Here is a 23,238-nt window from a genome sequence, read left to right as displayed (position 1 = left end):
TGGGAACACGATTCCTCTTTGGAGCAGTAACCTCCCGCCCCTCTACTGACCCCTTAAGCCTTCAAGAAATGCTTGCTGAACTAAACTGAGAGAGGCTTGGGAGGGCCCCTACTTCACTGGAAATAAAAAACAAAACAGGATTTTAAAACCTTAATCTTCATCTTGCCAGGAAGCTTTAAAAATCCTTTGTTTCCTGATTTCCTTACCCTGAAACTGGCTTTGGTTTAACATTAGCTCATTCTAAAAACCACTAGCACTTAACTCACTATTTAAATAGCACACCCTTTAGATTGGATTAGGTGTGGAGGCTGCTTACCAGCCCTAGGGGAAGGTTATGAAAAGGAAAAGCTGTTCAACCATGGCTCTAGGTGGGAGAGAAGCCAGATCACCTAGACGCAGAAAGCGTGCCTCACCACTCGGTCCCCAAATCTGCAAAAACATGAGTGGCAAGCAGAGTACCCTGAGGAAATGAAATTAAGCCAGGATATTTTTAGGGAACACATTTCGAAGTTAGTATTTATTCTGCTGTATTTCTTGCTGATTAGGACGCCATTTCTTCATCCTAATGAATTCCTATATATTTAGTCTTAAAAATGAATAATGGTATTAAACATTAGGGGGAACTTTTTTGGCTTGAATAAATGAATTTCTAGTTCTCTTTAACTTCTGTTTTCTTTTTTTTGACCCCCATATAGACACATGGTTTAACTCCTAAATGTTTAACAATCCAGATCTCATGGCACTGAGGAAGCTGCTATGAGCTTGTTGATCCTCTGGATCTCAGCAGCAGCCCCAGCATCAATCTCAGATCTCCTGGTCAAAGTTGCTTTGGGCAGAGGGTCCATTATTAATTTGTTTTCTACGTAACATTTTTTCAAGGAAGAACTAATCATTTTTCTTACTTGCCCATCCCTCATTCTAAGACTTACCTTTTAATATAGAAAGAGACCCTGAAGAAATCAGAATATTTCCATATAGACATTTCATCTGCTTTAAATTTATTTTAATTAATTAATTAATTTTTGAGACAGAGTCTCGTGCTATTGCCCAGGCTGGAGTGCAGTGGTAATGATCTCGACCTCGGCTCACTGCAACCTCCACCTCCTGGGTTCAAGTCATTCTCCTGCCCTAGTCTCCCAAACAGCTGGGATTACAGGCTTGCGCGACCATACCCGGCTATTTTTTTGCATTTTTAGTAGATACGGGATTTTGCCATGTTGCCCAGGCTGGTCTCAAACTCCTGACCCCTGGTGATCCACCCACCTTGGCTTCCAAAAATGCTGGGATTACAGGCGTGAGCCACCATGGCTGGCCTAAATTTTTTTTATTTTTATGGTCTTAACTTTTTCTTCTGCTCTTTTTGGATGAACCTTCCTGATCATCAGTTTGGAAAACTCTTACTGGGAAAAAACTTTTTTTTTTGAGACAGAATCTCGCTCTGTTGCCCAGGCTGAAGTGCAGTGGAATGATCTCGGCTCACTGCCACCTCTGCCTCCCAGGTTCAAGCCATTCTCCTGCCTCAGCCTCCTGAGTAGCTGGGATTACAGGTATGCACCACCATGCCTGGCTAATTTTTGTATTTTTAGTAGAGATGGGGTTTCACCATGTTGGCCAGGCTGGTCCCAAACTCCTGGCCTCAAGAGATCCACCTCCTTTGGCTTCCCAAAGTGCTGGGAGTATAGGCGTGAGCCACAGCACCTGTTCTCTGTTGGGAAGAAATCTAAAACCACATATGAGACAAAGAATTAAATCCTCATTAGGCTTTTACGGGAAGGCTGCATTAGGCTCCAGAATGGGAAAGGCCACTCTTAGACAGTACTCTTGATGACAGACATGTCAAAGGAAAGGGGAAAATGGCCCAGCCCAGTGCCCCAGAGTAACATGACCATTCTTTGCTTCTAGCAAAAACTAGTCTAAGTAATGTTAGGAATATAATTATTAACTTTTCAACTTAAAAATGGGCTGAATGAATATTTGTCAGGTTAGAAATAGAACGAAGGGAGGCTGAGGCAGGACAACCGCTTGAACCAGCGAGTTGGAGGTTGCAGTGAGCTGAAATCACGCCACAGCACTCCAGCCTGGTGACAGCGAGACTCCATCTCAAACAAACAAACAAACAAAAAAGGGAAAAGAAATAGGGAGAACTAGCTATGTGTTTCAGTATGCATTTATTTCTCCAATTCTTGATTCTCTCTCCCTTTGAGTGTGTAATACAATAATGCACAGGCCCCTGACCTCAAACCCATACCATCACGTTCCATGCCCACATTAGATTCTGGCTTTTCTAGCTTATAATATAAACCTGCACAGCACTTAAAGCACAGCTTTCAGAATTTGTTGCTGTCTCTATGTGATCTTATCTTCTTTCTATTATTTCTTTTAAAAGTGATCTTACTTGCTTTTAAAAAATTACATTAATTAAAACAAAAAAAGAAGGCACCCCCTAGTATTAGACCAAACAACAGCCGGGAAACTGAAGTTCAGAGAAAGCAAGCAATTTCCCGAGGATCACAGAGCTAGTAAGTAGCTGTAGCTGACCTAGTACTCAAATTTAGATTGTCTGATTCTAAAGTTCACTTGCTGGCTGGGCGAGGTGGCTCACACCTGTAATCACGGTGCTTTGGGAGGCCGAGGCAGGAGGATCACTTAAGACCAGCCCAGGCAACATAGTGAGACCTCTTCTTTACTAAAAATTATTTAGAAATTAACTGGCATGGTGGTGCATGCCTGTAGTCCCAGCTGCTTGGGAGGTTACGGTGAGAGGATTGTTTGAGCCCAGGAGTTTGAGGCTGCCCTCAGCCTGGGTGACAAGGAAGAACCTGTCTCCCCCTCCAAAAAAATTATATAAATAAAATAAAGTTCATTTCCTCTTTGTCATGCTAGTCTGCCAATTCTTTCCTGCTATGAACTAGGAAGGACACAGGTGAGAATTATACCCAGTGAAAAGCTGGAGGCCCTGATATTTTCTTTCTTTCTTTCTTTCTTTCTTTTTTTTTTTTTCTGAGTCAGGGTCTCACTCTGTCACCCAGCCTGGGGTGCGTTGGTGTGATATCAGCTCACTGCAATCTCTGCCTGCCAGGCTCAAGCCATCCTCCCACCCCAGCCTCCTGAGTAAGTGGGACTACAGGTGTGTGCCACCACACCTGGTCCTGATATTTTTGACAAAGTTTCTCATTGGTAAGTCCAATAGAAATTTGTTGATTAAGTCATGAAGTTCCCTCTTACAGAGGTCTTCTTTTAGAGTATCCACAGTGATCCATCTCCAGGAAAAGATACCTCTAAAAGGATGCTCTTTGGCTTCAGCTCCCATATCTTGAAAGACTAGAAGTTAACTGGATTGATATGATATCCAGTGGAGTCCTAGGAATGGGAGTTCTCGTATCTGCTAAGGTTATTCCCGATTATTCTGGGACCTCTCAGTATCTGGGAGCCTACAATACACCCTGGACATTCTGAGCACCAACCTTCCAGGGCAGCTGGAAGAGGTACCCGGAAAGAGGTACCCTAGAACTGTCTGGCAGATGTTCCTAATCCTGCCCCACCTATGGAGCCTGCATCAGGTACATGCTTACCAAATAATGACCCTGACCATCCTATCATTTGGGGCAACTTCCTCCAACTGATCCAGGCCATTCAGGTTGACTATGTACTAATCCTACCTAGAGGGAATGCCCAGGTAGACCATAAATTCCACCCTGGCCAAAAATGACCTCCATTTCCACATCATTGCCACAATGCAGCCCAGTAAGACAGCCCTGTCCAGCCTAGTGCCGAGCAGTCAACATCTACAAAGTGTAGACTTTTAACCTCCTAAAGCAAACAGATTCTTCTCTTCCAACCCAAGGATGTTTGAAACACACTTTTTAATGTTAGTATTCTGGGCTGGGCATGGTAGCTCATGCCCATAATCCCAGCACTTTGGGAGGCCAAGACAGGCAGAACACTTGAGATCAGGAGTTTGAGACCAGACTGGCCAACATGGTGGAACCCCATCTCTACTGAAAATACAAAATTAGCCAGGCATGGTGGTGCATGCCTGTAGTCCCAGCTACTTGTCAACACATTTTCTAACAAACTGTATTAGTCAGGGTGTGAAGAAACCTGTAGCACTGCTGGAAGTGGAAATTGGTAAAACCTCTATTGGATCATTTGGTAATCAAAATAAAGATACATCCTTTTGATGCAGGAATTCACTTCTCAGGATTTATCTGTCAAGTGTACTTGTACATATATGGAATGAAGTACGTACCAGTATGTATTTGCATGTATAAGGTTATTCACTGTAGTGTTGTTTTTAATAGTGAAAGACTGGGCCAGGTGTGGTGGCTCATGCCTGTAATCTCAGCACTCTGAGAGGCCAAGGTAGGTGGATCATCTGAGATTAGGAGTTCGAAGACCAACCTGGCCAATATGGTGAAACCTCATCTTTATTAAAAATACAAAAATTAGCTGGGTGTGGTGGCGGGTGTCTATAATCCCAACTACTTGGGAGGCTGAGGTAGGAGAATCGCTTGAACCTGGGAGGTGGATTGCAGAGAGCCGAGATTGAGCCACTGTACTCCAGCCTGGGTGATAGAGCGAGACTCCGTCTCAAAAAAAAAAAAAAAGTGAAAGACTGGAAACAACCTAAATGCTTATCATGGTTAAATAAGTTATGATACACCACATAATGCAATACTATACAGTTATAAAAAAAATACAGAAACTCTTTACATATTATTAAGGAAACATCTTAGAAATGTACTGTTAAGTGAAACAAACAAGGGCTAGAATGTGTGTAGCATGCTACCATTTGTGTAAAAGGGAAGGGAGAGCAAGCGACACAGGCAGGGGAACAGGGAAGCTGGGGTATAGAAATGAGATGATTTTGTATTATAGACCCTTTTGAATTTTCAACCAAGTAAATATGCTCTCTTTTCAGAGAAACAAATCCAAAGATTGAATTCTCAACTCCTTGCTAAGAAATAATGTCTAGTATCACAAAAAATGAGGGTAAAATTTTCAATGACGGTAAAATTATGATTATTAAAATAATTACATATATGTAAATAATGATAACAGCATCTCACTGAGTCCTCTCAGCAAACTTGCGAGGTAGGAATTATTACTATTGCAATCTCACAGATGAAGAAATGAAGGCATAGAAAGGTTAAATAATTTCTCTACTGCCACACAGTTGGTAAACTGTAGAATAGAAATTCCCCGACACTACAAAATTTGGCATCTCTAAAAAAAAGTATTATTGGCCGGGTACGGTGGCTCACGCCTGTAATCCCAGCACTTTGGGAGGCTGAGGCAAGCAGATCATGAGGTCAGGAGATCGAGACTATCCTGGCTAACATGGTGAACCCTCGTCTCTACTAAAAACACAGAAAATTAGCAGGGCGTGGTGGCGGGCTCCTGTAGTCCCAGCTACTCCGGAGGCTGAGGCAGGAGAATGGTGTGAATCCAGGAGGCAGAGCTTGCAGTTAGCTGAGATCACGCCACTGCACTCCAGCCTGGATGACAGAATGAGACTCCGTCTCAAAAAAAAAAAAAAATATATATATATTATATATATATTATTACTAGTATTATTAATTTATTTTGTAACTGTCCTGTGACTATAGTAAAAAAAATTGGCATTTGAAAGCAAGGGGAGAAGGATACAAAGAACAGCACAGAACTTTAAACACAAGTGAAGAAAGTTTGGGAGAATCACTTTCATTTAAAAAACAATTAAATTTCGGCCGGGCACAGTGGCTCACGCCTGTAATCCCAGCACTTTGGGAGGCTGAAGTGGGCGGATCACGAGGTCAGGAGATCGAGACCATCCTGGCTAACATGGTGAAACCCCGTCTCTACTAAAAATAGAAAAAATTAGCCGGGCGTGGTGGCGGCGCCTGTAGTCCCAGCTACTCTGGAGGCTGAGGCAGGAGAATGGTGTGAACCCGGGAAGCGGAGCTTGCAGTGAGCTGAGATCCCACCACTGCACTCCAGCCTGGGCGACAGAGCGAGACTCTGTCTCAAAAAAAAAAAAATTAAATTTCAAACATATGTTGGTTTATGTTGGTTCTCCTGAATCATCTTTGTTAACTTGCATAAATTTTCATCTAACAAAATTAAAAGAAGCTATAGATAATGATTGTTTAATTTGGTCCTTTTAGTATCTGGCAAAAAGCTCAAAGTCCTAATATGAACTCAATGTAATTGCTACACTTCCTTTTCTTTTTTTTTTTTTTTTTTTTTTTTTTTTTGAGACGGAGTCTCGCTCTGTCGCCCAGGCTGGAGTGCAGTGGCCGGATCTCAGCTCACTGCAAGCTCCGCCTCCCGGGTTTACGCCATTCTCCTGCCTCAGCCTCCCAAGTAGCTGGGACTACAGGCGCCCGCCACCTCGCCCGGCTAGTTTTTTGTATTTTTTAGTAGAGACGGGGTTTCACCGTATTAGCCAGGATGGTCTCGATCTCCTGACCTCGTGATCCACCCGTCTCGGCCTCCCAAAGTGCTGGGATTACAGGCTTGAGCCACCGCGCCCGGCCCCTTTTCTTTTTTTTTAAAGTCTCACTCTGTCACCCAGGCATGGAGTACCAGGATGTGATCTCGGCTTACTGAAACCTTCATTTCCCAGATTCAAGTGGTTCTCATGCCTCAGCCTCCCGAGTAGCTGGGATTACAGGTGCGTGCCACCATGCCCGGGTAATTTTTGTATTTTTGGTGGAGACATGGTTTTACCATTTTGGCCAGGCTGGTCTTGAAATCCTGGTCTCAAGTGCTCCACCCTCCTCAGCCTCCCAAAGTGCTGGGATTACAGGTGGGAGCCACCACGGCTGGCCAATAGCTACATTTCACAGATGTATGATACTACTATGTAGATAAATAGACCTAAGAGAAAAGTATTAATAAATCTAAAGTATAATGTGAAGTAAACTTTATTCTTACCATTTTCCTTTTTGATGACAATGATGGCTCATTTATCTGGAACAAAAAGAGTTCAAATAGTTTTTCAAAGGCATGTGAGGCTACTTTGCAAATATTTTCATCCATTTGCATTTATAGCTCAATCTCAATTTTAAGAGGTCGATAGCCTACTTGACGGGTGTTTCTCATCCTCTTTTTGCCTAGGTTTTGAAGGGCCAGTGGAGAACTGAGAAGAGGGATAACTGTAATTCCCTGCCAATCAGGGGCATACAGAGGAGTAGGGAATATGGGGATGGTGGAAACTGTTAGATAAAACACTCTGAATTACCCTCAAATTTTATTTATTCTTGCCTCCCATAACTTTGCATGATTAAAGAGTTAGGACAATTGCTCTATAAAATTAATAGAAAAAAGCCCTAGGCTATTACATCTTCTAAACTTTAGGAAGTTATAGCAACATACAGACAGGCACAACGTTCAACATCAGGTGACTGAAGTCTAATTAGGCATTATGAAAAGTCTCTGCCGGGCGCGGTGGCTCAAGCCTGTAATCCCAGCACTTTGGGAGGCCGAGACGGGCAGATCACGAGGTCAGGAGATCGAGACCATCCTGGCTAACACAGTGAAACCCCGTCTCTACTAAAAATACAAAAAACTAGCGGGTGAGGTGGCGGGCGCCTGTAGTCCCAGCTGCTCGGGAGGCTGAGGCAGGAGAATGGCGTGAACCCGGGAGGCGGAGCTTGCAGTGAGCTGAGATCCGGCCACAGCACTCCAGCCTGGGCGACAGAGCGAGACTCCGTCTCAAAAAAAAAAAAAAAAAAAAAAAAAAGAAAAGTCTCTGCCGGGCGCAGTGGCTCAAGCCTGTAATCCCAGCACTTTGGGAGGCCGAGACGGGCAGATCACGAGGTCAGGAGATCGAGACCATCCTGGCTAACACAGTGAAACCCCGTCTCTACTAAAAATACAAAAAACTAGCCGGGTGAGGTGGCGGGCGCCTGTAGTCCCAGCTACTCCGGAGGCTGAGGCAGGAGAATGGCGTAAACCCGGGAGGCGGAGCTTGCAGTGAGCTGAGATCCGGCCACTGTACTCCAGCCTGGGTGACAGAGCGAGACTCCGTCTCAAAAAAAAAAAAAAAAAAGAAAAAAGAAAAAAAAAGAAAAGTCTCATAGACATAAGTTTTTGTTGAGAAAGGAAGAAGAAATAAAAGTATTATGTTGATCATTCTATTCACACAGAATTTTCAAATATTAACATTTAATAACATGCAACTAGCATAAAATTATGAGGAAGTATGTGAGTTTCACTATCTGGATTTCATATTGATTAGAATTAAAATTTTTTACTTTGTACACAGAGATGTACATTTGAGAAATAAATTGTAACTTTAAGAACAAAAATTTAATACATGTGAAGCTTTGCTACATTAAAAAAAGTAAGAAATATGCTTAACGTGCTAAGACAACTTTTTAGAAATAACTTGAATCTATGTAGAGTTCTAGCAAGATAAATTATTTTGTGACAATCAAGCTAGGCAAGGTGGCTTATGCCTGTAATGCCAGCACTTTGGGAGGCTGAGGGGAGAGGAGTGCTTGACGCCAGGAGTTTGAGATCAGCCTGAGCAACACAGCGAGACCCTGTCTCTACAAAAAAAGTAAAATACACAGAGAGATCACATGGACACATGTCAAAGTTCTTTGTATAACATGTAGGTACTTGCTATAAAACTATTTTTTTCCACCAAGCACAGTGGCTCATACTTATAATCTCAACACGTTGGGAGGCTGAGGCAGGAGGGTTGCTTGAGCCCAGAAGTTCGAGACCAGCCTGGGTAACATAGTGATACCCTGTCTCTACAAAAAATATTAAAAATAGCTAGATGTGGTGGTGTATGCCTGTAGCCCCAGCTGCCTGGGAGGCTGAGGCAGGAAGACTGCTTGAGCCTGGGAGGTCAAAGCTGCAGTGAGCCATGATTGTGCCACCGTATTGCAGTCTGGGTGACAGAGTGAGACCCTCCCTCAAAATAAACCATCATCAACAACAACAAAACGATTTGTTTCCCATTCCACTAGGTGTAAACAGAAAATTTAAGGCTGGGTGCGGTGGCTCACGCCTATAATCCCAGCACTTTGGGAGGCCAAGGAGGATGGACCACCAGAGGTCAGGAGTTCAAGACCAGCCTGGCCAATATGGCGAAACCCCGTCTCTACTAAAATACAAAAATTAGCTGGGCATGGTGGCGTGTGCCTGTAATCCCAGCTACTGGGGGGCTGAGGCAGGAGGATTGCTTGAACCTGGGAAGCGGAGGTTACAGTAAGCCGAGATTGTGCCACTGCACTCCAGCCTGGGCAACACAGTGAGACTCCGTCTCAAAAAAAAAAAAAAAAAGAAAATTAAAAACACCAAAAGACGGGCCAGGCATGGTGGCTCACACCTGTAATCCCAGCACTTTGGGATGCCAAGGCAGGTGGATTACTTGAGTTCAGGAGTTTGAGACCAGCCTGGACAACACGGCAAATACTCATCTTTAAAGAAAAAAAGAAAATTAAAAAAAATTTAAAACCAAAGGGCTATTTGTTGTTATGCATCAGATTCAAGCGAAATATTAAAAACAAAATACATATGTCAGTGTGTGCTGTTATAAGGACAGGATTTAATTTTTATTTATAGTTTTGCCAAATATATACCATGTGCAACTGTATAGTATCTAAGAAGTCTTAGGAAAAGTGGAAAAGTAAAAATTCATAATATAGTTAACTTAAAATTACAAAAGAAATTTAAGGTAAATACTGAAAATTTCAGTGGCATAGGAGAGTCTACTACACACATCTCCTTGGAAGAAAGCAAAGTATCAACTTACTTCAGAGAATAATGTAGCCAGTGGAACATACTCTAACATTTGCTACTGTTCAACCAAAATAATTTTAGGTAGGGCTTTTATATAATCTCATCCTTCAGTGATTATTATTTTATTCTTATTGTTCTCATTATTATTTATTCTCATTATTATCCTATTAAGTTATAGAAATATAAAAACAACGTAGGACTTCCATTCTCATTTTGGACCATACGTCTTCCCCAAATAAAGACAAATTATCAAAACCACTGGACAAGTTTTCACAGAGTATATTCATTACAATTCAATCTCTCAATACTTAAAAAATTTAAACATGGTTTACCATATTCTTATTTGGCTTTATTCAACTCACTGGGAGAAAGTAAATCATAACATTTAAATGAAATTTAGGAGTCTTTATTAAGTTTTACCATATTAAAGAATTAAGATTGTTCTCAAACTTAGTTTAATGATGAGACACTTATTTTACTGAGTATATTCTTCTTCTTTATAAAAATTCAGTAGCTGTGTCTTTCCCTTAAGCTTCAGACAGACATAATAATGCAGCCAACAAAAACTATATATTACACATCTGGTGTCTACTTGCAATGTTATATAACAGCCAAACGCCAGAGTGGGTTATCCCAGTCAAAGCATGTCAGATACTGCACTAGGACTTTTGAATCTCAGACCATTAAAAAAAAGAAAGAAAGAAAGAAAAGAAAAGATTTCTATGAAAGCTTTCTGTTTTGAGCACTATACTTTTTTTTTTAACAAGGGAGCAAATAAATAACAGAAAAAACAAACATACACACACAAATGAGGGATTATGAAATCACTCACCTCTTGTTGTTCCATATATTCTCTATGTCTCCGAGCTGCCTCATGCCTCCACAACTTCAGGCAAACCAAAGCACTAATGAGATAAACTATCATGGTAACAAACAGGAAGATCATTGCAGCTATCTGTCCTCCTTCTACCCGGCAGAACACTGCGTTCACTGGTGTATTAAATAACGGATAGTAGCAGAGGCCACCTCGGTTGGTATCATTCACATAGACTATGGCTGCGGCCATATACAAAATAAACAAGGCAACGTTAATTCCAAATTCAGTTAGGGGCCACCAATTAGAGTCCAGAAGAATGGTCCGGTAATACATGGACATTCCAAGAACCAGAATAATAATGGTGGTGATCCAAGCTAATCCAGCAACCACAAGTATAAAAGGGGTCTTAGGGCCACTGTAGTAATAGCCCCCATACATACTGCCCAGTCCACCAACGGCTCCCATGCCATACGGTTGTGAATATCCAAACAAGTTGTACCACTCACTGTCCTTGTGAATGTAAGCTGTGACACAAGCAAAGACGCCGGCTCCCAAAAGCAGCTCCACCACCCCCAGTATTCTCAACAGACCTGCCCACGACTTCATGTAGGAATACCTCAGGTTATACTCCTCCACCTTCTCGCTGTATGTTCGAACTGTTTGTGTGTGTCGGTCTAGAGATCCATAGGGATCCTGGGGAAACACTGCGTCAGCCTCTTTCCGGGAACTAAAGGTTCCTCCTGACCCTCCGTAGGGATCTTTGCAGGAGTTGGGGGGTGAATGGTGGTTTGGTCTTGCTGGAGAGGCTGGTGGTGAACACTCTACTCCATCGGAGATATATCTGATATCAGACACCGGCTTATCCCATTCGGGGTCCTTTTTCTTCCCTCTGAAGAAGTTCTTCCAGGAGTCAGGGACAAAGCGCCTTACCGGTTTGAGATCTGGCACTACAGCTGGTTCCTCTGTGTCACTTGAGTAGAAGTCTGGCCCAAATGCTGGCTGTAATGGGAGAGGGGGTGGTGGCAAGGGATCAGCGCTCACTGCCCGCTCACTGTCGTGAAGAGTTGGATGGGTTCTTATGGTGCTATCTTGATAGGGCAGGTCGCTTGGGACCGCATCATAGTGCCTGTCCCGATTCCTGGATCTTCCATCATTTGATGACATTTGTGATTTTCACACCTGTGGCCAAATTTAAAGTTATCACTTATGATTAGTCACTTATCCCCTCAATGATGCTGATTTTATTCACATAGTAGCAAAAACTATTTAGGAGACCAACAGGATCATGTCTAATTATTATGATATACAAAAATGATAAATATGAGACTGGGCATGGTGGCTCATGCCTGTAATCCCAGCACTTCGGGAGGCCAAGACAGGCGGATCATTTCAGGTCAGGAGTTTGACACCAGCCTGACCAACATGGTGAAACACTATCTCTACTGAAAATACAAAAACTAGCCAGGCATGGTAGCATGCACCTGTAATCCCAGCTACTCGGGAGGCTGAGATATAGATCGCTTGAACCCAGGAGGCAGAGGTTGCCGTGAGCCAAGATTGCGCCACTGCACTCCAGCCTGGGTGACAGGGCTAGACCCTGTCTCAAAAAAAAAAAAGAGACAAATATGTATATTTTAACACTATAGATTTTCTATAGTTTAAACAATTATATTACTTAGGGATACAGTCATCATTCTATGCCATTTTAAATGCAATGAAGATTCAAAATGTTAGGCTGGGCATGATGGCTCATGCCTGTAATCTTAGCACTTTTGAGAGGCCAAGGAAGGAGGATCACTTAAGGCCAGGAGTGGAAGACCAGCCTGGCAACATAGTGAGACCTGTATCTACCCAAAAAATTTTAAAAACTTAGCCGTGCGTGGTGCTGTGCCCAGTCTCAGCTACTTGGGAGGCTAAGGTAGAGGAAAGAATCACCTGACCCCAGGAGTTTGAGGTTACAGTGAGCTCTGACTGCACCAGTGCACTCTAGCCTGGGTGACACAGCGAGTCTCTGTCTCTAAAAAGGGGGGGAAAAAAAAGAAATGAAAACAAATATTTATAAATGTAATTTATCTGTGAGACCTCTTAAACAATAAAATAAAGAACAAAAGTGACAAAACTTTAACAAAACAGAACACGAACACACTCCCAAGTAGAGTCATTTCCTCAAACATCTAAATCAAAATACTGAGAGTTTGAGTGTAGTGAAATTTGATGGGTCAGCAAATATTCTTCATTTTCACTTGGAATAGCCTAGGAGAGGCAGTCTGTTAAAACAAAGGGAGTGCACAGCCCTTCCCCTTCCTAAATCAACAAAGTCATTTTAGAGGACTTGCTTCTTCCAGTCTCAAATATCAACAATGTAAACTAGATGTAAAAAAACTGAATCTCAGAGACAACAATCACCAAAGGCTAAGGCTCCCCCAAGGCACAACAGAGAATGGCAGCAATGACCATTAATATTACTCTTTCCAGAGCAATTCAGGTGATTTACTGTTCCCAAGGAGAGACTCAAGTATCTCAGAAGGTATTTAATCCACTTCAAAAATAAAGCAGAAAATGCACTTTTACTAAGCCTATTGATTCATGAAATCAGCGCTCTGCACCCATACACAGGAAAAAGAAAACCATTTGCAAATTAACTACTAGGGTTAAGGTATGCCGAATTGCTCTCTCAAATTGTTTATAAGTATTTTGCTTGAAGAATTAAACAATTTTTTTCATTCACACCCTGCCAAGTCTCATTATTGAAGACTTAAACTGGGCACATGGTATTGTACTTGATACTACGGTCTCAAAATTAAAATGGATAACCCCATCTTTTTTGTTATTGTTTTACTTATTTATTACTTATTTATTTATTTAATATTTTAAAGACAGGGTCTCACTCTGTTTCCCAGGCCGGAGAGTAGGGGCACAATCATAGCTCACTGCTGCCTCAGCCTCCTGAGTAGCTGGGACTACAGGCGCATGCCACCATACCCAGCTCTTTTTTTTTTTTTTTTTTTTTGAGACTCGCTCTGTCGCCCAGGCTGGAGTGCAGTGGCGTGATCTCGGCTCACTGCAAGCTCCGCCTCCTGGGTTCACGCCATTCTCTTGCCTCAGCCTCGCGAGTATCTGGGACTACAGGTGCCCACCACCATGCCTGGCTAATTTTTTGTATTTTTAGTAGAGATGGGGTTTCACCATGTTAGCCAAGATGGTCTTGATCTCCTGCCCTCGTGATCCGCCCGCCTCAGCCTCCCAAAGTGCTGGGATTACAGGCATTAGCCACCACGCTCGGCTGCTAATTCTTTAAAATTTTTAATAGACATTAAATATCACTGTGTTGCCTAGGCTGGTCTTGAACTCCTGGGCTCAAGCGATCCTCCTGCCTTGGCCACCCAAAGTGCTGGGATTACAAGCGTTAGCCACTGCACCTGGTCTGATAACCCCATCTTTATACTGTTGAACAATTTGGAAATTCCTAAGGCTTTATTTTATTTTACTTTGGAAAACAAAGACCCTTCATTTAACCTGCCTTGCACCAGGCATGCTGAAGGTACACTGGTGGACAAACCAGACTGAAATCCTTGCCTTCATGATGCTTTAACTGGGGGAGTGCCGGGCGGATTGACAGATGATAAATGAAATATACAGTATGCTAAAGAACAAAGTTGAGAAACGGGGTAAAGACTGCAATGGGGACAGGATGTTACAATCTTAAACTGAGTGACCAGGGAAATCTTCATAGAGAAAGGGACATCTGAGTGTAGAACTGAAGGTGAAGGAGGAAGCCAGGCCATTATCAGGGACAAGTGTTCGGGCAGATGGAACAGCTAGCGCAAATGCCCTGAGGCAGGAGTGACTGGTATGTTCAAGAAATATTCAGGCATGGAGGCTACTGTGGCAGCAGCAAAGTGGGTAAGAAGGTGAATAGTAGAACTGAGGCCATCGGAATCATGTAGGGCCTTGAAAACCACTGGAAAGAAAGGCCTTTGTCTTTTGCTGGGAGTGAGATGAGAAGCCACTGGAGGATTCTGAATAGAGGAGTGACATGATTTGACTTATTTTAACAGTATCACTATAGATGCTGTGTTGAGAGTACACTCCAGAAGGCAAGAAGTAAAACAGGAAGACTGGCTAGGCCATTGAAATAATCCAGTGGATCACTGAGATAGTGAGAAGAGGTCAAATGCTAGATAGGTTTTTAAAATTTTTATTATAGAAATTTTCAAATATAATAAAAAGTAGAAAGAATAGCATTATAGACCCTTGTGTACCCACATCCAGCTTCTACATTTATCAATTTATGGCCAAACTTGTTTCATTTATACTCCCTATACTATTTCCTCTGCTGATAAGAGTCCTCTGAAGTAAACCCCAGACATCTGATCATTTTATCTGTCTATGCTTCATTCTCCACCCCTCCCGCTTAGCCTTGGGGAGCAGCAGACTGAAGAGTGTTTCAGATGCGTTAAAAATCCAGGAAGAGATGTAAGGGGGCAAGCAAGGCACAGGGAGTATGTACAGACTGGAGACAAGAGAATGGGGTGGAACCCCAGGGTCTTCTAATAGGGCACTCTGACCTTAGAGGATTAACTCTGACGGCCCCAGCAGGGTGCCCAGTGCAAAGCGGTTCTGTATATTATAACAATCATTTATTTTTGTACCTTTCTATTTTTCTCTAAAAATGTAAGTTCTAGAAATGCTATTACGACTCTAGTGTTTGAAACACATTCCTAAGAAATGTAGAAGCAAAAGCACAACAAATGATTTTAGCAAGTTTTACACAGCATTTACAGGATACACTATGCTTAATTCAACTCACTGGTAAAAATAAGATTCACTGTAATGGATTTAACTCTTCACCTGTGAAGTGGCTTATTTGAATCAAATCACCTTATCCATTTTTAAATAAAAAATATGCAATTATTACAGAGTTGTGGAAAAGCAAGTTAATGTGATTTTTAGAAGGGAATGGTTAGCTGTATTTCATTACATCTTAAATATCTGGATACCCCTAATGTCTTTCAGGATGTCACTGAGAGTCCGTTCTGGTCCCGCAGGCCGCGGCAGCGTGTGTCTTTGTCCCGCTCAGGCCCCGGACTCTTACTCCACTCTCGTACACTCATCTTGGAAAGCTGCGGCAACGGCAGGAGAAATGGCTCCCCCAGCTAAGTGTCACAGGAATCATGCCTGGTCACCTTTCCACAAACAGAACCACCGGTTTACCTGGCTTAAAAGTTTTGCTGGACCCAAGAAAGGGGTAGATTTCGGATACTTCTGCGCTTCCAAGGGATCAGGAAAAGCTCTGTGGTTCTAACTAACCCACGACTGCCCGGGGGTAGCGAGCATTTTCGCTGTGGGGTATCCCCCGCGCCAGCCTCTGGGCGCCCGGTCCCACAAATCTCATTGTGTTCTCGGCTCTGCCCGCGCCGACTGGGCGTTCGTCTTCGCGTTTCTGGCTGAAACCCACTGTCTTTGGAGATTCCGCCCCAAAGAGGCCGAAACTAAGCCGGGAGACCTCCCAGGTCAGGAGCACCGGGATCGCCCCAAGGTGCGCGTCCCGCCCCGCGCCCGGAAGGACGGCGGCTCGGCCGCACCTGCGTCTGCAGAGCGAAACCCGGCAGGAGGCGGGCCTCCCCGGATCCCTGGCTCCGGCCTCCCCCGCGGGCTATGGCAGGCTGAGCGCTGCCGAGCGCGGGCACCCCTCGGTCCCCGCACACCTGGGCTGGGGGCCGCCGGGCCCTCCTCTCCCGGTCACGTAGCCCCACCCCGGCCCCACTTACCTGCGCAGTCGCCAGAAAGAGCGCGCACGCCGCCTGGGGCTCTGAAACCGGTATCGGACTCCGGGGGCGGGGCCGGGCGGGACGGGCCCAGCCTTGCCGGCCCAGCTCTGCCCCGCCCGGCTCTATCGGCCCGACCCCCACTCTGGACCCAGACTGCTCGGTGCCACCGGCCGGCACCTCCCGGCAATGACTACACACGGGGCTCTTTTGGAAAGATAGTTACAGGTTCTCATCGCAACTTTGCCATCCTCTTCCCTATCTTTTGAAAAGTTTGACACGGGGTGAGGGAGATTCGTGCACTGTGCCTAAGGATCCAAGGCAGACAGTGCATGCTAGGTAATGTTAAAAGACAGGAGAAACAAAATGAAATTCAACATTTTAATTGTGATATAAATTATGTAAATACTTTCCAAAAAGTATCTAAGATATTCCACTGTACAACACATCAAAACTATATCTGAAAGCTGAAGACAATGAAGTGTAAATAAGGCACACAGTTTACACTCTTAATTGCATCCTAAACTGTTGTACAGTTCATATTTACAACCCCCATAACGTTTTTGCATCCTGAATTCGTCCTTCACATTTTGACATTTGGCATAATGTTGAAACACACTTTGTACACACTGACCGCTCCTTAAACCACTCACAGATTTAATAAATACTACAGAAAAAATTCAGAGATTTGAAGGCTTGATCTTCTATTTACTTCAAGATGACAGAAGAGTAGGTTTCTTGTGATGAAATACTACAAGAATGGAGAATTAACAAACTGTTGTGTAATTCATCAGAAAAGCATATTAACTCTGCTGAAGTACCACTGAATGAAAAATGAATCTGTGAAGTAGGAATCAGATTAGCAGGCTGGCTTCTATGTCCCATCACTCTCATAGTCTTCTATTATGATGTTTTCTTCCATGTCTCCTTGGGCTGAAAAGGGCTGGGGCTGGCTAGCAGGCAGTTCACTGGCACTATTTTGACTCAAAGGAAGAGACCAGGTTTCCGGCGCAGTGGCTTGAGTGGGTTCACCCAGAGATTCCTCTGCAGAAAGTCCTCCATTAAGCGGGGCTTCATCTCCGCTGTCAGGGTCTATCATTCCATGTTCCCTGTCAGTCAGGGCTTCCATTTTCAATCTGTCACATTCATTGCAGGCATTAACAAGAACCAAAGGAGGAGATTTTTAAATTACACCATGAGTGTGATGATTATGAAGCCATCTTTCTTTCATTTACCTACATTATGCTGTTCAGCTAGTCCCTTTAACTACAAAAACAAAACTACAAGGTAAATGACAAACTGTGAATAAGTTCCTACAGCTTAAAATACAAAAAGGAGCTGAACACGGTGGATCATGCCTGTACTATCAGCACTGTGGGAGGCTGACGGAAGCAGATCACTTGAGGCCAGGAGTTCAAGACCAGCCTGGACAACATGGCAAAACCCCATCTCTACTGAAAATAGAAAAACTAGCCAGCTGTGGTGGCACGCGTCTGTAATCCCAGCTACTCAGGAGGCTGAGGCAGGAGAATTGTCTGAACCCAGGAGGCGGAGGTTGCAGTGAGCCAAGTTAGTGCCACACTGAACTCCAGCCTGGGTGGCGACAGAGCAAGACTCTGCTTCAGGAAAAAAAAAAAAGAAAAGAAAAGAAACCAATCCAAACCACAAGAAAACACCTAAAAATAAAAAGAAATAATGTCTTCAGTACAGATTTTTTCTTTTTTTTATTGAGACTGTCTTGCTCTATCGCCCCAGCTGGAGTGCAGTGGTGCAATCTCAGTTTACTGCAACCTCTGCCTCCCAGGTTCAAGCGATTCTCCTGTCTCAGCCTCTGGAGTACCTGGGATTACAGGCAGGCACCACCATGCCCAGCTAGTTTTTGTATTTTTAGTAGAGATGGGGTTTCACCATGTTGGGCCAGGCTGGTCTCGATCTCCTGACCTTAGATGATTCACACACCTCAGCCTCCCAAAGTGCTGGGAGAGCCCGGCCTACTACTGTCATCTTCTAAACTGGCAAAGATACTTTTAAAACCCAGTGGTGGCAAGGGTTAGGAGAAAAGAACATATTGATACACTGTAAGTGGATATAAAATTGGAAAAATTTTCTTGCCAACAATTTGGCAATAAAGAAGAAAAGCCCCAAAAGGTATATACCTATTGATCCAGCAATTTCATTTGTAGGAATTCATCCTAAGTAAATAGTATTTGAAGTGCATGATGACTTATCTACAAGGCTAGGATAGTAAAAGTTGAAAAGAAGCTAAATGGGCAAAAATAATGTATAGGTTGAATTACAGGAAATTAAACATCTATTGAATATTAAGTACTAATATTTAATAAATACTAAATACTAAATATATTCATGATGGTTTTAAATATGGTCTACATAAATAAAAGATAGTACCAGTCACTGTAATATATACCATTGAAAATACTGCCTCTCGTGGCCAGACGCAGTGGCTCACGCCTGTAATCCCAGCACTTTGGGACGCCGAGGTGGGTGGATCATGAGGTCAGGAGATCAAGATCATCCTGGCCTACACAGTGAAACCCCGTCTCTACTAAAAATACAAAAAAAAAAAAAAAAAAAAAAATTAGCCGGGGGTGGTAGCAGGTGCCTGTAGTCCCAGCTACTGGGGAGGCTGAGGCAGGAGAATGGTGAGAACCTGGGAGGCGGAGCTTGCAGTGAGCCAAGATCACGCCACTGCACTCCAGCATGGGAGATAGAGCAAGACTCCATCTAGAAAAAAAAAAAAAAAGAAAATACTGCCTCTCAAGTCACATCAAGTAGGTAGTTGAACCAATAATAAAATAGTGAAGATTCTCATTCAGTTTAGGCTTGTGTAAAAGTAATTACTTTTGCAGCAACCCAATACATCTCAGGAGCAAAAATACAATAGAAGATACTTGTCTTTATTTGTCTTTATTTTGATGCCATAAACTTAGGGGGTCGGGGAAAGGAGCCATCAAGGAGATCTGGTCCTGCTTTCATTCAGAAGGATGTGAGAAGAAAAGCAGTGTTTATGAAATGTGTAAGCCCTGATCCCATCCCAGTGGGACGATGCTTCAAGATCCATCCATCATGGTCTTTCTGTGATAGGAAAGATGGGCTCCGCATAGCTAAGCCAGTATACAGAAAAAAACATTAACACTACAAAGGCCTTAATAAATCTTTGAGGGTAGAGAGGGGGAAAAAGCTCACATCACAAGAGTTTTCCATTTGGGACCAGAAATAGGAGAAAAGGTAGGAGGAGCCAGAGGTGCCATTTCTATCACTTACTTTTGTCCATGCATCCAGTAAGCAAGGTTTTTTAAATCTTTTTTTTTTTTTTTGAGATGGGTTTTTGCTTTTGTTGCCCAGGCTGGGGTGCAATGGTGTAATCTTGGCTCAATGCAACCTCGACCTCCCAGGGTGAAGCGATTCTCCTGCCTCAGCCTCCTGAGTAGCTGGGATTACAGGAATGTGCCACCACACCTGGCTAAATTTTGTATTTTTAGTAGAGATGGGGTTTCACCATGTTGTTCAGGCTGGTCTTGAACTCCTGATCTCAGGTGATCCACCTGCCTCGGGCTCTCAAAGTGCTGGGATTACAGGCATGAGCCACCACACCCGGCCATTTTTAAAATCTTTAAACAATTCCTGAGTGCTTAATTCGATCTTACAAATAAGCTAAGTCAAACTGAAGTATACGTTTTGTGTTAATCACTGATAATGGCACAGAAGCTACTTTCCAATAAAATGAATCATATATATATATATACACACACACACACACACACATACACACACACATCTATTTTTTGCTTGTCTAAATTTTCTAAAATAAGAATATATCAAGGACACTGCTCCTTTCTGAGGCAGTTCCTAGTCATTGCAGGTCTTCAAGCATAGGCTAAGAACATCTCTCGACAGGAAGCTGGAAAGGGGTTTCTAGATTTGTTGAATTGGAGGATTTTAAAGATTCCTCTGCCTTTGTGATTCCCTGATTCCATTTAATCTGGTATAGTCCATTGGAAGTGGGTGAAAATATGCTTTATATTTAAGAAAAGGGTCTATAATTATGTTTATAAATTACTAGGTACAGTATGTCTTTCTTGGATGTTACAGATAACAGTTCAGTACTGAACATATTCAGATACAGATAACAGTTCAGTACTGAACATATTCAATAGACATTTCATTATCAGCTTTTTGGAAATTGAGATGATCAGCTTACCTTCCAAAGTGTCGCTTCAGAGGGAGCCTTCCAATATCTTGGATAAAAGAAATCTGAGCTGAAACAGATTTTTTAAAAGTTGTAAACAATTTTTCAAAGAAAATATACAAATGGCCAATAAGCACATGAAAAGATGTGCTTATTGTAATCTTTAGAGAAATGCAAATCCAAGCCATAGTGAGATACCAATTCACATCTATTAAGGATGACTGTTATAAAAAACCAGAAAACAAGAAGTATGGGTAAGGATGTGGAGAAAATGGAAGCCTTGTGCATTGCTTGTGGGAATGTAAAATGGTGTAGCTGCTGTGGAAATCAGTATAGTGGGTCCTCAAAAAATTAAAAATAGAATTACTGTATGATCTAACAATTCCACTTCTGGGTATATACCCAAAAGAATTAAAAGCAGAGTCTCCAAAAGATATTTGTACGCCCATGTTCATATCGGCATTAATAATCATCAATGGGTGGAACAACCCAAGTGTCCGTCAACAGATGAATGGATAACCAAATGTGGTATATACATCTAATTGAGTATTACTCAGCTTTAAAAAGGACACATGCTGTAACACAAATGAACTGTGATAACATCATTCTAAGTGAAACCAGTCACAAAAGAACAAATATTGTCTGATTCTACTTATATGAAGTATTTAGAGTCATAAATTCATAGAGACAGAAAGTAGAATGGTGGCTGCCAGGGGGAAGGGAAAAGGGGAATTAATGCTAATAGTTATAGAATTTCAGTTTTGCAAGAACCAAAAGTTTCGCAAACTGGTTGCAGAACAAGGTGGATATACTTAACACTACTGCACTGTAAAATTCAAAATGGTTAAGATGATAAACTTTATGTTTTGTATACTTAATCACAATTAAAAATTCATAAAGAAAAAGAATGACATAGTCAACTTTTAGGATGACAGCATAAGCTCTTGTGTACCCACTCCCAGAGATAAGCAAAATTGGTGGAAACTCTTAAAAATCAATCATTTAAAGTCTCTGGAAATTGTTCTAATAGCATACAGCAAATGAGAAAAGATCTATTCAAGAAAATCAAACAGGAAGAATCTGAGGCATCTGAGCCACTCCCATTCTCTCCCTCCTAGTCCCAATCCTCAGCTGAGAGGGCTCAGCTTGATGAACATTTCATTCCAGGTGGGTGCAGCCAAGAACTAACGACTCCTTCCTACTGGAGTGCAGCAGGGTGATTGGGGCTTCCTTTCTCCACCCAGCCCTACTCACAGGATAAGAGGTTCTAACCCAAAGGCACTGTCCCCTGTCCCAACTGCAGTCTCCCTTACCCCCAGTTTGTTATACAGCAGATGGTACACACTGGGAGAGGCAAGCCAAAATAATCAGAGGCTACCTCTGCAGCTGGGCACCCACCCAGAATAACTGGCTTAGAGATTTTGCCCAGAGGAGAGGCAGTCCATAGGAAAAAGCTCCGAAGCTTTCCCCAAAGGAACTGACTTTATTTGAAACATAGTGTGGGGGAATTCAAGCCTAAAGGGCACCCCTGAAACCAACTCCTCTTAAGTAAGAACAAGCTAAACATAAGCCAACTAGTTCATAAGAAACAACCAGGGAAAGAGACAACGAAGAAGAGCCCTCCTGGTTTCAGAACAACTGTCAGAAACTGGCTTGAAAGCCTACAACTGCCCAAATTAAATTGGATCAGACTGTGGAGAAATTTTTGTCCTAGAGCACTGCTGAAAACACAACAATTAGATAGTAATTAGGGAGTAGTCAGGCTCACGTCTGTAATCCCAGCACTGTGGGAGGCCAAGGTGGGTGGATCACTTGAGGTCAGGAGTTCAAGACCAGCTTGGCTAACATGGTGAAATGCCATCTCTACTAAAAATAGAAAAATTAGCTGGGAATGGTAGCATGCGCCTGTAGTCCCAGCTACTCAGGAGGCTGACGCATAAGAATTGCTCGACCCCGGGAAGTGGAGGTTGCAGTGAGCCATCGTGCCACTGCACTCCAGTCTGGGTGACAGAGTGAGACCCTTCCCCCCACCTTCCAAAAAAAAAAAGTAATTAGGGGAGCCAACAGCGTGATACCAAAGGAAGCAGAGAGCTATACAGAGATATCAGGGCAAGACACAAAGTGAGCTCTGCTAAAACCACCATCATCCCAAGTAAACTGTGGGCACAGCCAAGGATGAGCTCTCTGAAGAAAGAGGGAGGAAGGCTTCATATTGCAAAAGACAGACTTCATTACATGAGTTTAGCCAAGTCACTAAACAAATAAACAAACACACAACAATAAAAACAAGCCCCAGAGGAGGAGAATCAATATTCTCCAAAATTGCTGCAATATATTCCCTAAAACATATAGTTTTCAACAAAAAATTATGACATGCAAAAAGGGAAAGTGTGACCTACACACAAGAAAAATATGGGCAAAAGAAACTGCCTTTGCGAGGGCTCAGACATTAAATTCAACAGAAAAATACTTCAGTAAGCCATTATAAATATTTTCAAAGTAGAAAAGGAAATCACACTTAAAGTAGTAAAGAAAGCTGTAATGACCATGTCTCATGAAAAAGAGTTATCAACAAAAAGACAAAAATTATAAAAAGAACCAAATGAAAATTCTGGAGTCAAAAAGTACAATAACTAAAATGAAAAATTCACTAAAGGGACTCAACAGTAGATTTGAACCAGAAGTATCATCAAACTTGGACATAG

At 42.7% G+C, this 23,238-nt stretch overlaps 2 protein-coding genes across 15 annotated transcripts in view; both read right to left on the bottom strand.

Moving 5' to 3' along the window:
- Positions 1–16,410, bottom strand: part of MARVELD2 (MARVEL domain containing 2) — a 32,330-nt gene extending 15,920 nt beyond the window's left edge. The window contains exons 1-3 of one of the 3 annotated variants that reach the window (XM_033179796.1): positions 16,330–16,410; positions 10,574–11,737; positions 6,919–6,954 (exon numbers count right to left, since the gene is read on the bottom strand). In XM_033179796.1, coding sequence (XP_033035687.1) covers positions 6,919–6,954; positions 10,574–11,722 — 1,185 coding nt within the window. In that variant the 5' untranslated portion in view covers positions 11,723–11,737; positions 16,330–16,410. Of the gene's footprint in view, positions 1–6,918; positions 6,955–10,573; positions 11,738–15,772; positions 16,299–16,329 lie in introns of those variants that run through there. The other 2 variants (XM_033179797.1, XM_033179798.1) reach the window with 2 other exon arrangements.
- A 285-nt stretch (positions 16,411–16,695) lies between these two features.
- Positions 16,696–23,238, bottom strand: part of RAD17 (RAD17 checkpoint clamp loader component) — a 48,379-nt gene continuing 41,836 nt past the window's right edge. For all 12 annotated transcript variants that reach the window (XM_033179780.1, XM_033179783.1, XM_033179777.1 and 9 more), the window contains 2 exons: positions 20,546–20,603; positions 16,696–17,462 (listed from right to left, as the gene is read on the bottom strand). In XM_033179780.1, coding sequence (XP_033035671.1) covers positions 17,201–17,462; positions 20,546–20,603 — 320 coding nt within the window. In that variant the 3' untranslated portion in view covers positions 16,696–17,200. The remainder of the gene's footprint in view (positions 17,463–20,545; positions 20,604–23,238) is intronic.

This window comes from Trachypithecus francoisi, unplaced genomic scaffold (genome assembly GCF_009764315.1).
Source record: "Trachypithecus francoisi isolate TF-2019V2 unplaced genomic scaffold, Tfra_2.0 Lachesis_group2, whole genome shotgun sequence".
NCBI lineage: Eukaryota > Metazoa > Chordata > Mammalia > Primates > Cercopithecidae > Trachypithecus > Trachypithecus francoisi.
The sequence above is the reverse complement of the archived record's forward strand: the minus strand, read 5'-3'. Positions and strand labels throughout refer to the sequence as shown.